The following is a 17,317-nucleotide window of genomic DNA, read 5'->3' on the forward strand; positions in this document are numbered from 1 at the left end:
TTTGGGAAGGGGGAGTTACAGAAAATACAGTGATCCAATCATTATTATACAATATTATTGACAGCAGGTTTAACCATTCACATTGCCTAGAGTATTTGTTACTTTTGGCGGGACCCAATCACAACATTTAGAGTATTGACCAATCACAGAGTGGGCCCAGGACCCTCAGGAAGGGCGTGACTAGTCTTAGCCTCCATCTCTAGGCCTGTCCTTAGAATGTTACAAGGGTGGTCCCTTTGGCCTTGGGCAATGTGTGCCCTTCTATTGTTTCATGGAGTCAGTTTCAGATCTGCATCCTTACAGTTTGATCCCAGAATAAATTTAACTTTGATATCAAGTAAATGTAACAGTTTATCCATATTTTTGGCCTTAATGGGGAGGAAGTCTTCTCACCTCTTTCCCTTATTTCTTACTCAGTGCAACAGGAGTGTTGAGTTAATTGGTCAGATTCCAGCATGTGGATTAAGTCATGCTTTTGAGGATTTGTGTCTAGGGATCTAAATGAGCTTATAGTAAAAGAAGGCATTTTTTGGACTCCTTTTCTTCTTCTGGTATTGTTGAGGTTTGGGCCACTCTCACCATAATAATAAAACATTATATTACTTCCTTCAGGCATCTGATTTTCTTAGAGATCACCAGAAGGTGAGACCGGTAAACCAATGTAGGATTCATGAATTCTAGATCTCCTGGTCAAATGCTATTATAATGTTGTAATAAGGCCACCCTGTAATATTACCTCATCTCTTCATTCCTAAACACGTAACAGAGTCCTTATGATCATCGCTCTCCTTTCTCTCCTGCCATTGGTATTTCAGACATTGATAGGTGTTAATGGTGGCATTACTGCCTATTATTCTTGCAAGTTTATCATGTGGAAAAAATCCTTGAAGTCTGAAGAAGAGGCATGCTCATGTTTGAAAAAGATGTGTCTTACTAATTGTAAATCAGACAGGCCAGATGAATTCAAGTCACTGGGGAGCCACAGGAACAAATTGTTAATCAATTTGCAATCATCTATGGAAGTACCGGCTACTGAGCTGCAATTAGTACAGTTTCATGAGCAGCCAGTTGTGCCAAAGCAAGTTCACTTTGTTACATATCGACTGACAGGATTTCCATTCTTCTAGTAGGACATTCTCATCAACAGGGCAAGGAGGCGTGGTCCTAACCAGTTAGGTGGGTGGAAAATAACATTTGATGATGATATTTTATCTAAGGGCATTTGTAAAGTGCTGAACATGCAGAGCTGAAATGAGAAAATCCCTATTATCCTTAATATTTACTTAAATTACCTTTAAGATATCTATTTTTTTTATCTTAATTTTTTTTATGCGAGGTTAAATTATATGCTCGATGGTTTCCTATTATTGTAATATCTTGGTAGGTTATAGACAGCTTGTTATCATTGAAGCATTGTGGAAACGTTTTATTCCACCTCAGGAAAAACAAATTTCATGTCTTTTCCTTTCTTGCTGGTGCTGTCAGCCCAGTGCACAGCCTTTGACCCCTTGTACTCTTAATAGAGAACTTTTCAAAGAGACAGGTTAGCTTGCCAATAGGACTTGAATTTCATGTTTTACCCCCTTATGATTTAAACTGTAAGACCGTATGAGAAGAATTGATGCAGTGACACGACAAAGAGTTATCAAGAATGTTGGAGCTCCTTGGTTGGCCCAGTCAGTTAAATGTCCAACTTAGCTCATGTAATGATCTCATGGTTTGTGAGATCAAGGCCAGCTTCGAGCTCTCTGCTTTAGGGCAGAGCCCACAGCGGATCTTCTATGTCCCTCTCCCTCTGACCCTTCTCTGCTCATGCGTGCATGTGCCTGTGCATGGCATCTCTCTCCCTCCCTCCCTCTCTCTCTCTCTCTCTCTCTCAAAAGTAAATAAAAATAAAAAAGAATGTTTACAAACTTTTTTGTCAAGTTCTCCCAAAATGCACAGAGGTGGGAGATTATGCGTAAGTTAACATGTAATGGTTTCATTCTTTGTCGTCTTGCTCATTTTTACCAAACCCAAAAGTTGCCCTTTTAGTGTTCACTTGTGCTCTGAGCAAACACGTAGCCATTGACGGACAACAGAGTGTTCAGTCCAACAAACGTACCCTTTTAATTGTTCTGCTATAAGTTTCATCAGTGAACTGAAACGAATCTTCATTTGTTACTGGCAAATTTTAAAATTAGATATTCTGAATATTCTTGGAGAAAACTTTTTACCTTGTTGGTCTTGAATTAGAATTGTTTAAACATGTATTGGTGACAGATCTAATGAAATGCTAGTATTGAGAGATAAGACATCTCACCTGGAAAAAATATATAGAGACTTGCCAGTGCAAACACTAAAGTGGTGATATTGAATTTTAGATAAAACTTGATTGAAAAGAAATCTCAGTGAATCCTTGAGAACTGTGTAACTGTCTTGTGTCGATTTCTTGGTTTGCAGTTTAACTCAGCAGCGAAGCAGCTAATAGAATGGGATAAGCCTCCTGGGCCAAGCGTTGATGCTGGAGAATGTACCTCAGCAGCAGCCCAGAGCAGCAATGCCCCAAAGCACTCTGACACCAAGAAGAACACCAAAAAGCGGCACTCCTTTACTTCCCTCACCATGGCCAGCAAATCCTCCCAGGCATCCCAGAACCGCCACTCCATGGAGATCAGCCCTCCCGTCCTCATCAGCTCCAGTAACCCCACGGCTGCCGCGCGGATCAGTGAGCTATCTGGGCTTTCCTGCAGTGCCCCTTCTCAGGTAAGTCGTCCAAAGGTGTGAAAGGAGCTCAGGCACAAAGTGATCTACTCACAGACGTGTTTGTTCACTAGCTAAACAAGACTGTTTATTTTTGCCTGCAGAGGATAGTAGCTTTCCTGAGACATAGAGCCTTTCTCCATTCTATAGGTAGAAAAATGGTGAAGAGAAAGCTAACTTGAGTGTGTTAACCTGAAACTACTCTGTCATTTTCAAAGGAAGGATTAGAAACTATGAAATGATTTAGATAATACTTAATTTCAAGCAACTGCTCAGTTTTACAGAACCTTCTCACAAGGCTGCTCTGGGAGATCTTGCCAACTAAAACTTTATCTTCATCCAAACTAAAGATGCTGTGGTTGAAATTCATAGTTGACAGTTGCCTGCATCTGTGTAACTTACCCCGACATTTAGGCTTCCCGGTAAGAGTTACAGAGAAAAAAGAAATGACGTGAAGAAACATTTAATTTAAGTAAGAAATTAAAGCCTAGCATTTCTTAAAAGCTTATTAGTTCATCAAGGTTCTGGACTATCTTAAGAAATAGCTGCATGTTATTCTTGTGTTAATAAAAATACACAAGATGATTGGAAACATTCATTCAGCAGACCTTTATTGAGTGCCTTATTTTTAGATAGAACCTTGTAGGCACCATGTATGCGCCTTTGTTAGCCTTAATTCTGGACTGCAAAATGAGCCTGTTACCTGCCAAATTCACAGGGCTACTGTAATTATCCAATTAGATGACCACTATATTTTCCTCAACTCAAAGGTCAGAGAGTCCAGTGCAAAACAGCCTGTCACAAGTAGGAGAAATTTCTTTCAAATCTTATATTTAGTTTTTAAAATTCATGCAGAGTTTACATTCTACTTTATAATAGCTATAGTGTTTTTTCAAAAAATACAAAAATAAATTCTTTTCCTTTAAAGAAAATACACACACACACATACACATCCCTGGTCCTCAGAAAGTTTACAGTTCAATAAGTGCCTGTTGTGGGCCACAGAATAGAAATTTACAACATGATTTCTGGTATTCCTTACCAATTTTATTAAAAGTTATGTTCTCTTGGCCTCATTTATTTGACCCCACTTCTTTAGATTCATCCTGCATGTTGTAAGTTAAATGTATTCACTTTCTGAGTGGGGTTGTGGTTCGTTGGTATTTTTGAGGTGGTGGGGCCATGGAACTTTTGATCTTTTCAAGGAGCTAGGACACACACACACACGGACACAGCCTACTAGAACATGAGTTTGATGAGGACAGACATCTTTGTTGTAGTCACCGATATATTCCAAATGTCAGACATACAATAAACACTCAATAAATATTTATTGAATGAGGAGTCCCTTGAAAATGGGTAGAGAGGTGAACTATGTTATTTTACATTTAACTAATTATACCCATGTGAAAAATAGACATGGATTATAGATCAGAGTAAGAAGTACCAAGTGAGATTACTCTGGAAAGGTTCAAAAAACATTTGAATAATGTTCTGACCGAGGGGTCTAGTAAAGCTGGCCATTCACTAAAAGAAAATTGGATAATTTGACTGCATTTTTTATTTTGCGACCTAGCAACATTTGCAAAATGATGTTTTGTTAAAGTAAAAGATAAGTTTCTGGTAAGAATAGTGACAACTCAGAATAGGAATAGTTTTAAAAGAATAGACAGTAATCTTTTGGCACTAGACAAAATTAAAAGAAAAAGGGAGGATAAAGCTCGCGTTGATATCTTTTGTAGAGAACTCGGCAGTCAGGTGTGAGCATGTCTGACGCTGCCACACCAGAGCTGGGAATGAAGACTATAAAAGTAGAGCTATTTTTGTTTGGGTTGGAGTAGCTTAGGAAACAAGGCTTTCTCTGTGTTGCATTAAAACAGTTTCCCCTTCAACCATTCCACCCCTCCTCCCATATTCTAATTCGTTCTGTTTTCAGTGGTAATATGTTGCCTCAGGGAGAGGTTATTTCAAGAAGACGATGTGAGATGTTTCAAGTGTTGCTTGGCTTCTCCGGCCCAGGTTTACAGAAAACACTACTTGTGTAGCATACTGTGTACATTGGAGGGAACCACAGTCTATAATAAAGCAATGAGTGTGTGTAGCATAGGTGACAGGCAAACACTCTCCTGACTGTGGAGATCAGTGGATATGGGAAGATGGCTCACGTGAGACGGTTCGAAATAGGACTGTCCTTTTCCTCTGCTGTGCAAAGGACCGATCAAGAGATTTGACTCCTCCTGCCATGGCCCATTTCTTTTACGTTTCCTTTTTTTCTTATTTACAGTGCTGAGGAAAAGGATGTTTTAACATCTTGATTTGGTCCATTTTTTTGTCTTGCTCTTCCTTAACTAGGTTTGGTTGCACTTAGAAAATCTAAAGTAAGGAGCCTAAAGAAGTGAGCATTCATCTTTCTCTCACCTGAATAGATTCCACATATAGGCAGCCAGTGCTGTGTGATGTGCTTCTCGGCTTCCCTTTCCACCATATGGGTAGAACCTTATTCTCCTGTTTCATATGGAATTTAGAGATCTCACCAGGACATCCAAGTTCCAGGCAATAGGTTAGGGAAACAGAAGAAGATTAAAGGGCTTGCTTGCTATTATATATGGTGACTATTGAGCGAAGGTGGAACTTTCAAATACATGAACTAGAAGATTATTTATAGACTGTGCTGTCCAGATGGGTCACCAGAACAGATGTGCACAGATGTCTGTGACTGACATCTATAAAAGCACATGATGCTACAAGCAACTACGACATTTTGTCTCTTTCTCTGGCCACACTCAAGATATTTTTTGGCCAGCTAGCGGAATGACTCAGAATATTAAGTGTTTCTGTGGCAGTTTTGTATTGCCAGTGGCTTCAGGGGAAGCCAGAGGTGCACCCCTCATTTGCATTTGCTCACCTCACCTTTTTCCTCCCTCTACAGAGCCCATTTTTGTAGAGGAGCCCAAACTAATATGCCGTTCTATGAGGAAAAGAGAACTGTAGAAAGTCAGTCTGTCCCTATTTATTCTGGACATACTCACCTTTACTTCTGTTGCTTCTGCTGTTAATCATTCTTTGCTGACTTTTATCTCTTTCCTTTACTCACGTGCTAGGAGTGGCCCTGTGTTGGTTGGTGCTTGAAGGAGTCTCAATGTTTAGTGCTTTACTTCAATGACTATGGTGATAAACACATTAGGGGGCCTCTGGTTCAGCTCACCATAGAGGGTGAAGTGACTTGTCCAAGACATTGCACTAATTATTGAGATCTTTCTTAGATATTTGTAGGCTCAGGCCCAGAAAGCTGTATTTTGGTGTTGTTTTTTCTACCCTAAGACGTTCCATGATAATGGCATGCACTTTGAAGTGAGCTTCATTGTATCTTCTCAGAAAGACTCTTATGTAGTATCAACTTACAAATGTCCTTGGGGTACGTATATAAACAGATTATTGGTTAAAAGAGCTAAAGGCTATTGGATTTTGTCCTAAAATGAAAATGAATGTGTTTCCCATTAGAAATTAATTGGAAATGGGGGCACCTGGGTGGCTCAATCGGTTAAGCATCTGACTTCAGCTCAGGTCATGATCTCATGGCTGGTGAGGTTGAACCTGCATCAGGCTCTGCAGTGACTTCTCAGAGCCTGGAGCCTGCTTCAGATTCTGTGTTTCCCTCTCTCTCTCTGCCCTTCCCCTACTCGCACTCTGTCTCTGTCTTTCAAAAATAAATAAATGTTCAAAAAAACTTAAGAAAAAAGAAATTGATTAGAAATAGACTTTGGTTCACAGGAGAGACAAAAAATGAGGGTTTGGGGAGAAACTCTTGTTAGGGCATCCCTTAGATCTGCTTAATTTGAGCCTCCAGTTTGATCAATGTATGAGCTAACACATACCGATATGATTTTAAAAGGATGTGGATTCCATATGTAACACAGACTATTTTTGAAAATAAATTGTATGCTGTGATCCTGTTTATCCCTGGCCTAGTCAGGGCCTAACCCAAGCAGGAAACTTTAAGTCTCCTTCAGGCCCTCTGGGAACTAATCTCTGAGCTTTGCTTTGTCCTGATAATCTTATTCTCAACATATGGGAATTGAGGGAAGTATGTTTGGGATTAAGTTTTTATTACAAAAGGCCTAGCGTTTTGGGTGTATCATTCTTTCCTTGGGGAAACAAGTTACTAGCCAACCACATTCCTCTAACAGTGGAGGAAAACCATCCCGTTTGTACTGGAGCCCACACACCCACTCCTGCCTGCATTCTGCAGTTGGACCTGATATGCAGCTTGAGTGAAATTGATTGAGTAACTGAACACTGGCAATGAAATGACCTGAATAACTCAATTTCTTTCTAGTAAATTAATCTTGGATAGTATCATGGATAAGACACCTTTGAAAACAGCTAATTTGGCTTGACATTGTTCCTTTAAAGGTTTTATAAATAATTACCTGCTCTAGGCATGCGTAGGCAGCTGCATTTTAATTACGCGTCCCCACTGAAAAGTAGGAGTCATGAAAAATGATCCTGAGAATAACAAAATACCTTAAGCACTTCACATCGATTTACATATTGATAGACAGGTGAGTATTCAGCCACAACCTCCCTTAACAGGATCTTCAGGGAAATTGCTAGTGAGCTAGTCAAGCACCGGACTAACCATCTGAAAGGTCAGTTTGGTTCACAGTAGCCTCCCAAGTTGTGAAAGCCAGCAGCAGTAATTCTGTATGTAAAACAACAGTGGCCAGTATTTATCACACAATCTCCAGTTCAGAATACAAATTAGGTAATCAGTAAATGTGGAGGGAATAAACTGAAAGAGATTCTGCCTTCCCCGAATACTAGAAACTATAGATTTTTTAAAAATTATGACTTGCCCCCCGCCCCCAAGGTTTAGCCAGTACAGTCTGTTGTGTTAAATATAGTGGTCTTTTAAATGACTTTTTTTTCTTGGCAGGTTCATATAAGTACCACCGGGTTAATTGTGACCCCACCCCCCAGCAGCCCAGTGACATCTGGCCCTTCGTTCACTTTCCCATCAGAGGTTCCCTACCCAGCTGCCCTTGGAGTGAGTACAGCTTCTCCATCTCTGTCTCTGTCTCAGGTATTTAGTGATGTTAATCTGCACATCCCACCTCCTAACACCTGCAGTTTACATTGACACTTGCTAGATGGGGGTGGATCTCTTTCATCTATTATCTCTGCTAATCTTACAGAAAAAATGAGAAAGTCTCTTGCCTACAGCCTGCAAAATTTTTAACATTGGTCAGTGGCCTAAAGCCATTAGAAAAGATCTGTAAAATGCTTCCAATTTTCATTAAAGTTCAGCCTGATTTCCTGAAGGCTTAACCTAAAATTTTTTTCATTTCTTTTGAGTTTCACTTATTTCCTACAAAGACAGGTTTATAGAAATACTGAGGAAACCAGGATCCCAAAGGCTAAATGGATTGCTTTGAGTCACATGGTGTGTCGATTCCAAATCTCTCCACTTTATGATTCATTTTTTTAGTCAGCTGTCTTCCACTTCAGTCGCTCCTGCTCTGACTGCCTAAAGGTAACTGCTGTCTTGGAAGGCTCCCTCAGATTGTGTTGATTTTCATTCTAAAGACCTAGGATCCTACAGAGTCTAAACACTAATTACTTTAAAACATCCTCACAAGAGAAATTAATAGGAGAAATGAGGGCAGCCACGGGAGATAGACACAAAGAAGAACACTATGGAGAGAAAATTAAAAGGTAAGAAACAAGCAAATTCAATCTTATGTAGCAGATACACAATAGTTTAAATCCCTGTGTCCTGAAATTGCAGGCAGTTGAACTACAAGGAATCAGCAGTAGTGAGACATCTCTCATCCAGGCTGGAGCCTTGGCTTATGCTTTCACACTGTTTCTTCCAGTGCTGAGTTGAATGAGAATAGAAAAGATGACTAAATCAGATCTCCCCAGGGGACCCCAGCCCCGTAAATTGCTTTACAGAATCTCACTGGTTGTGATGCTCTCAGAGAATCAGTGTGGCCCAATGATGAGGCCACAGACCTAGGTTGAAAGCCTGGTTCAGTCAGTTCTTTGTTTATATGACCATGAAAAGTTACTCAACTTCTTTAAGCTTCAGTGTCCCTACCTGTAAAATGAAACTAATACTGTCTACTTTGAAGAGTTAGCATCATGCCAAGACTATAGCAGGGGATGACTGTTATTGATCTCATTATTGGTCTCTATTGAGGACCGTTGCAAGGTAGGCCTTGTGGCATGTGCCGCCGGTTTGTTCTCAGAATGCTTTGGAGGACCTGGTTGGTTGGGTTTTAGTTTCTCTGCTCTCTATACCAGGAATAGTGAGACTTCTAGGCAGCTGGTTTGTTTTTAGGTTGTGGATTTTATATGTGTTGTAAAGATTATGTTTCTTTCTGCTAGAATGCTCAGAGCCAAATCTGTACCTCCCTCCAACAAAGACCTCACAACATATTGGCACATTAGTCAAGATGTTGGCTGCATCTAGTTTTATTTTCATTTTCCTTTTGCCTCATTTTGCTTTGAAACAAGGTAGATATAAATAAGTGTGGAGTTATTACCTAGCTTGACTAGACTTTGGAAAACCTTTTATAGAGTTAAGCATGTTCTTGTATTTAAATGGAAGTTAATAATGTTCTAGTTAGAGGTTAAGTTTTTTTTTTTTTTTTTTAATGTTCCCAGAACCATTACAGTTTCCTTGATGGCACCTCTGTTTGGTGCAGGAAAGGTTGTGTTGATTCTTCTGAGGAGAAGATGAAATTCAGTTAACTTTTTATTGAAATGTGGTTTCCATGAGATTCTGTTAGCCCCTGGTGTTTTGACCAGAGCCAAGTTCCATAATCATCCTGCCCTTTCCTCTCCAGAGAAGACTCCTTTCCTTCCTTCCCTTTTCACTGCAGTACATACACAACCAGTCGGTATTTCCATTTCCAGATGACCTTCATACAGAATGAACTTAGGAGCCTATTGTCCTATACATTTCACATGTAACAGTTAAAATGTTAGATAAATATTAGATAAAATATTCACATGGAAAAATTCTAACATAATTTCTTAAGGGAAAAAGACTGCCTTTTCTGATCTTAGAAAAATTAATTAGTGGAAAAGACGTAGAGCTGGCTGAATTTCAGCCCTTGTGGGCTGAAAATTTTACAGTGTAGTAAATGGCCAGTTGCTCTTAGCTGGAGGCAACTCTGGGGCAAATCAATGGGACAGGTCACAGGAGAGCATGGATATACAAAAATTAATTTACATTCAACCATTTCATCCTAGGGTTATATAAGAAAGCCTGCATGTTAAGCAAGAGGAAGGTTTATGAAACAGTGTGTCTACTGTGCCAATTCCATTTAATGAAAAACTAATTATAAACAGACCTGTCACTCATCCCAGGAGATGCCTAGATCTCAAAGTCCCTGGTAGGTTGGCAGAAATGTTTTGGATATATTATGTTACGTTTAAGTGACAAAAAATCTCCGTGGCATGTACCCTCTGTTTCTTAAATTAATCATGGCAAGTGGGGCGCCTGGGTGGCTCAGTCAGTTGGGCATCCGACTTTGGCTCAGGTCATGATCTCACGTCCCGTGGGTTCGAGCCCTGCATCAGGCTGTGTGCTGACAGCTCAGAGCCTGGAGCCTGCTTCAGATTCTGTCTCCCTCTCTCTCTGATTCTCCTTGCCTCGCACTGTCTGTCTGTCTCTCTCTCTCAAAAATAAACAAACATTAAAAAATAAATCATGGCAAGTATCTTACTTAAAGTTTTAACTATTTTCTAAGACTTTGAGCACCATCACAGCAATATTGTATGCAGCTTGGTAGAGAGCAAACCATGCTTTTCATGGTGTGGATTTATTAGGTATTAAATCCCAACAATAGACTAGGAATTGAAAATTATTTCTAGTATTTTTATTATGAATTGAGACTTTCTAATCTTTCATACAGAATGAACTTAGGAGCCTATTGTCCTATACATTTCACATGTAACAGTTAAAATGTTAGATAAATATTAGATAAAATATCTAATATTAGGAACAAAACTGGTATTACATCTATCTAATTCAAACACCAGGCTGTTAATAATAGTGAGGGTTTTTTTCCCAACTAATTTTGGGAAGGGAGGAGGGTGAGGATCTATCTTAGTCTTGTATTTTCTGCACAAGGGCAGGAAATTTTTCAAATAAGCGATTAATTATCCCTGATCCTGTGTACCAGGTAAAAGGTGATTAGCTGCAAGATGTCACAAATTAGGCAGGTCAATAAAGGCCAGTACAGCCTGTGGCCAACTTATAGACAGATTGCATTTTAAAAATATATAACCCTGACTAAAAAACAATGTACACATAACACACACAGTGTGTGTCTGTGTGTCTATTTAAAGAAGTAATTTAAATGATGTCAGTGTCTCAGAATAGCCAATATGTACTTAGTCCATTGGAGCCCATGATGGAAGGCTCAGTAGGACCTACTACTATCAACAGGATCAGGGATAGTCTCTGCAAGGAGGGGGATGGAACTACCAACCCTGATAGTTTGAGAGGTACAAGTTGAGGCTTTCGAATTGGTATGAGTTCTGAAAGTCAGGATTAGGGGTAGAATATGGCCAGGATGTTTATATCAACAACAGAAAAGGACTCTAGCATCTCAGGAACCAAGGCCACTTGATCCATATCATATAGTCCTAGGGAGGTAGAAGCATAGAATGTTTTCTCATATGTGAAATACTCATTGAAGGTCTGTTAACTTCTGTCTGCAAAGCTGAGTGACAGCAATACAAAGATGAGTAAGGCAGTTTCTGACTTCATGGTCTCGTGAGTCCTAACAACAGCTTCTATTTATTGAGCTTCTGCTGTGCTCCAGGGCACTGGGAAAGGCAGGTTTACCTAAACTATTTCAGATTATAACTCCATCTCACAGATTGGTAATTTGAGGCATAGAGATCTTATGTAATTTATACAAAGTCAGTTAACTAACATAAGTATCTCTTCTTACAAATCAAATGTAAAACAATAAATCTGTAATTTGTGAAGGAAATTCCATTCCTGGAGAGATTTTTAAATTACCAAATTCTTATTTACATCTTTCCCTTTAGACATAATCATCTAAACATCGATTACTAGTGTTTTTTAAATATATTCTTTAATTTTATTCCTTTTCCTTCATGGCTGTGCCCACAACTAACTGGCTTAATTCCAGTGAGCATCCAGTTGAGACTTAAGACTTAGGGACCTTCCATCTTTATCTTAATTTTATTGAATTCTGATAACTCTAAGTTTTTTTTGTTTTAATCACTGGTATCAATACTTCCACTTTTCTGCTTCCTACTTATTGTCATAAAATAAAACAAACTAATCACATAATTGCACAAACACTGCTCTATGCAGGTGGTAATGCTGCTAAAATTGCTAACACTCCTGACTTGAAGAAGCATGATCATGCAGCGGCTTGAACTGTTTCTCCACCAGCTTGTATGCTGCGTCTGAGTTCAGTACACAGAGAGGCTGTTTAGAGATGTTGATGTGTAGGGTTGAAAGTGGGTTGATTGGAAATCAGATGTTTAGGAAAAAAGGGATACTGGGATTGGGAGATATTACATGGTATTTTCCCAGGGAACCTAGAAATGCCCAGAGTCTATCCTGCCACCCTGGGAGGTAGAAATGTATAGAAGGGAAATGCATACTTAAAGGATATTTGGAAAGAAAATGAATCCTTTATTGTCAATTGAACTTGTACCCCAAACTCCAGGGCAGAGCCCTTTGCTGGTAAGGTGGTTTGCAGCCCTTGACCCAGGCTTAACACTTAATGGATCCTGTCACCTGTCTTTAGCCAGACACAGACCCAGATCTGACCACTCTTTGGTTTCATGAAAGGGCACAAGAGAGGAAGGATATCACATCCATGCACATGAACTTTTCACTCACAATGCTCACTAGAATGTGGCTTATCTGGCCTAGAATCCAGTCCATCAGAGAGGACAGGTTTTTTTTTTTTAATGTCTTTTATTTTATTTTGAGAGACAGAGAGTGAGCAGGGGAGGGGCAGAGAGAGAGGGGGGGAAACACAGAATCTGAGGCAGGTTCCAGGCTCAGAGCTGTCAGCACAGAGCCTGATGTGGGACTTGAACCCACGGACTGTGAAATCATGACCTGAGCCGAAGTCAGATGCTTAACTGACTGAGCCACCCAGGTGCCCCGAGAAGACACTTCTTCTCTGGTGCCCACTCTAACATAGGAGGGAAACGAGGACTGCCCTAAGACACTGAGCCAGGATAGGAATCTGTTTTTCGGCCTCAAAGCCCGTACTTCTTCTACAGTGTAAAGCTGCTGCTGCTTTCAAGGTCAGTGGGTTAGGGAAACAGAGAACCTGGACATGGCAAAGTGTGATCATTTCATATTAGCAAACTGCTGTCCTGTTTTTAAGCTAAGTGTTATTCAGAAATAGTAAATCTTGCCTCAGACAGTTACCACATATTATAAACAGAAGATCTGAATCTAAAGAAACACAAGGAATATGCTCTTTTTTTTTAATGAATATCAGAACAACATCTAGTTTCTACACCAGTATTTCTGCAGCCTGGCCTGTAGCTCTAGATAGCTTTGATAACATAGACCTGCTGCATTTCCATAAAATAAAACTACAAGTGATGAGTACTTTTCAAAGCCCCTATTAATTTAGCATGCAATGTCTAGTGAAAATGGCATTTAAGGGTGGTATTTGGTTCTGAACAGTATTAAGCTAACAAAATATTATTAGACAACTGTGATATATCCTTCTTGCAAGTCCATAGATGTTTTTTGCTGCTGGTGGAGAGTGTGTCTTGGCCTCTGGGGCCTGGGCTGGCCCAGACTATGAAATAATAAGCAGGTCTCCAGGTCAGCTCTGGGTGAATGGAAGGCTGTGGTTTGCTCTGTGGAAATTTCAGGTCTTGCAGGATAGCAAACTGCCTGAGGCACACCACACAGTGGATTACCTTTTGAACTTCCACATCACCAGTTATTTCAGTTTAAGTTGTTTATAAAGCAACCCACAGAACTTCCTAGTCTGTCACAGCCCTGGACTCACCAGAGCCCTATCATTTTACCAACCCCACAGGGTGGAACAACATCTAAGAATCTGATTTTAATCAGACTTTCCCTCTTGGTCTTTGTGTGCTTATATCCCAAGAACACATGCACACACAAATGCCCATTTCCCCAAAGATATGTAGCCCAACATTGGGGAAAAATTGAGAAAACTCTGCCCAATTTTATTAAGACTGTGTTTCAACCACAAAAAAAAGAGAAAGCTACACTTTATTTCAAGCACAACTGTTAGGGTCTTTTAGAATATCCTCTTTTAAGCGGCACCTCAGATGAATTCTAACTTACTCTTCCTGAAACATTTGTTTACTGTATTTTTTAACTACAAGAGGTGACTTTTTTACATTTTATTAACAAAATATGACATGTTTTTGTCAGGTCTGTAGATGTTGTTTTGCCTTTTTCTTCTTAGGGTTAATTTAGTACAGCCTCTGTTTTAATAATGTTAAGCCATAACAGACCATTTTAATTTTCTTTCCTCTTGAAAATAGAATTCTACTTAGAGTGTGAAATAGAGCTTTTTGGTTCTGTACCGGAGGTCCCATTTTAAGTAATTCCTAGAGCAGTTTGTGTTGGGCCCTGTGTTGAGCATATGCACTACTGTCGCCCCTTTCCACAGCCATGCTGTTTGGAGATGGGGCTTAGCGGGATTTAAGTGGAAATCAGTTGAGTGGGACTTTTACAGTCTCCATATATTGTGCTGTGTACAGTCTAGCTTGCATCCTGCCCGACAAGCCACTGATGTGTTATTATTACCATTGCACTGCCCAGGTCACATGTACTGAGTATTTTACCAGGATTATCTGTGTTTCTCTCTACTTTGTCACTGGGAGGAGACCTAGTGGATTGAATGCTTAGTTAAAGGTTTTGAAGATTCTAAGAGTTGTAACAATTCTTAAGGCTGCTGCCATGTTCTGCATGGACAGCGTGAACAACATTCATGCGGTTCTAACTTTCTGGACTGCCCTCTGCCTTGTCCAGGTTTGGACAAGGTTGTCTGTAGGCAGCTCTGTGCCTCATTTATTTTTGCACTGAATGTTCTGCAACCCCTTCAGCTTCGGTATGGGAAAAATCCTTCCTGAAAGTCACTTCAGCAAAAAATTAAATTATAATGTATGAAACAGTTGCAACGTATGTCAGGAATTCTGAAATTTTTTTCTATGTGGTTTATTGTGTTTCTGGAACTATGTACATTAACAGGCAGATGAAGGAAGCAAATGTTGATGAGATATGAATTTTTATTTCAAAGTATAGAAAAAAAGTGACTGTTATGAATGATGTTTACAAATTATTAGATTTTGTGCTCATACACTGATGTGTTGAAGCCATTTATGATTTCCTAGGTGCATTCTTTAGTCTCCTTATTTCTCTTTTAATTCAGTTTTTACATCTAGTGGTTCAAAGATTTGGGGAGGCCGAGGTGGGGGTTCAGGCAAGTCTTTGTGTGCCTGTTTTCCCAGGAGTTTTAGTATACAGACCCTAAAGAATCATCAGGGGTTTATAGATCAAAAAGTAACAATTGCTCCATTGATTTTCAAAAGGCATGGAATCCTGTAGGCAGAACCCCATTAGTCTGTGCCCATAAAGGAACCAGCAGCTTTTCACTGGTGTACTTGTTAAAGATTACCAGGCTTGATAGTACTAAATTTCAAAAGCTGGCAAAGTTAAGAAAAGAATAAGCAAAAGTAGCAACAATTGCCCAGTGATTGTGGCTTGCTTTTGTTTGGCTGTTTGGAAACCAGGCATCAAAGGAAATTTTCTTCTGAAGGAATGGTTTGAGATATAGTGCAGCTAAATTGTTTTGTGTTGTGTTTAAGTTTCAAGTTACAGAAACAATCACAAATTAATTCCTAGCAAGCAGTGTGGCATTATAGATGCCCCCTTGAAAGGCGTTTGGGTTCTTATCCAAGTCTATACTTAAAAGTGCCATTAATCTTAAAATTACATGCAGTTATTCCATTTTTTTCTTTCCCTCTTCCCAAGTGTCATTACATGCCTGTTTGCTGAAAAAGTTGCTGTGGCTTCTAGATCTTAAAGGAGAACAAGAGATGATTTTTTTTTAGGTTTTTTTGGGTTTTTTGGGGGTTTTGTTGTTGTTTTGTTTTGTTTTATTTTTTTAAGGAGGCTTTCATACAAAGTAGCCTGCTAGTTCTGCTCCCTGTGGTTTCTATGGAAGTCTTTTCCTATGGATTCCTGATTCCTTTTCCTTCCCCCTTCTATAAAAGATGTAAATAAATAATTCATTATTATTCTTTTCCTTTTGTCCATCTCTTCTCTTCTGTCTTCTCCTAGCAGACTATGAATCCTCCTCTTCCCCCACCCCCTCTACTGGCCTCCACACCACCAGGCGCTGCTGCTGCTGCTGCTGCTGCTGCTGCTGCTGCTGCTGCAATGGCACCGAGACCCACAGTGGGACCTGCTGACCAGATTGCACATTTACGGCCTCAGACTCGCCCCAGTGTGTAAGTGAGGGTGTCATTTATTACTGCTTTAAAGTTCATTTCAAACTAAGCCCAAACAGCAGAGGTAGAGAAACACCTTTCTGATACGGGCTGGTGACAGGCTTATGGCTCACCAAAGTGGTTTGTGTTCTGCAAACTTACACCCAGTCATGCATATAATTAGGAAGCTGCTGAGACCAGATGAGTCCAATACATGAGCTCGCTAGGCAGCCGCCCTGTGCTGAGTGGAGGCCTTTTACAGTCTCGGGAAACATAGTGTTTGCTGCTTCATAATATTACATGTACATAGAGCCATCTTTTTGTACAATTCCTGTTTGAGCTTTTGGTCTCCATTTTCATTCCTTACATTAGGACACTAAGGAACAGGAAGGTTTTTTCCACACAAATCAGATCTAGTGCAAATATGCATGTGAAAAGCTATAAGCCCAGCCATAAGTATCCAGAAAAGTCTAATTGTCTTGTTAACATTTACTGATGGCAGAATACAACTAGATTTTTGTGTCTTCTACATTGTGTGATTTTATACATGGAACAGTTTAGAACCCTGGTAGAAACTATTGGTTAGCGTTGCCTGCCTGGTTTCCATATCTTGGTGGCACAGTCCCCTCTACTGTGGGGTGGTTTTGCACTCTCTATGATCTGGGCTTTTTTCCCTTTTGACTTTTTCAAATTCAGTATTTTTCCTGGCTGAATGTACAAAAGCAGGTGCAACCCCAGCCTCTAGGTTCAATTTGTGTGTTGGAAAACAGTGTGTTGCGCCTCCCAGCAGGATTTTATGCCATATGTCCTCATGTGGGACTACTTCCCATGTCTAACAAGTGCTGTTTGAAGAGCTCAGGTTTCCCAGTGGGTCCCTAATCCCCAGCAGCATGTTAGGCACTTTGGGAAGTGGCATTAATTCTTTCACACCCTGCAAATAGCATTTGGTGGGATAGTGACCTTCACACTGTGGGAGACCAGGTGGGCAGTTCTTAATCTGGAAGGCCTCTGTCTTTCAAATGTAGACAGCAAAATCTCTCTCAATGGACAATTACCAAAGCTACTTACAGGCTAA

The 17,317-nt window shown here is 39.9% G+C and overlaps 1 protein-coding gene across 1 annotated transcript in view; it reads left to right on the forward strand.

Annotated features, from left to right (window-relative positions):
- The window catches only part of SH3RF1 (SH3 domain containing ring finger 1), a 179,283-nt gene that overhangs the window by 136,117 nt on the left and 25,849 nt on the right, over positions 1-17,317 (forward strand). Inside the window, exons 5-7 of the mRNA XM_029938942.1 lie at positions 2,443-2,745; positions 7,679-7,789; positions 16,097-16,263. Coding sequence (XP_029794802.1) covers positions 2,443-2,745; positions 7,679-7,789; positions 16,097-16,263 — 581 coding nt within the window. The remainder of the gene's footprint in view (positions 1-2,442; positions 2,746-7,678; positions 7,790-16,096; positions 16,264-17,317) is intronic.

The sequence above is a fragment of the Suricata suricatta genome, chromosome 1, assembly GCF_006229205.1.
Source record: "Suricata suricatta isolate VVHF042 chromosome 1, meerkat_22Aug2017_6uvM2_HiC, whole genome shotgun sequence".
Lineage (NCBI taxonomy): Eukaryota > Metazoa > Chordata > Mammalia > Carnivora > Herpestidae > Suricata > Suricata suricatta.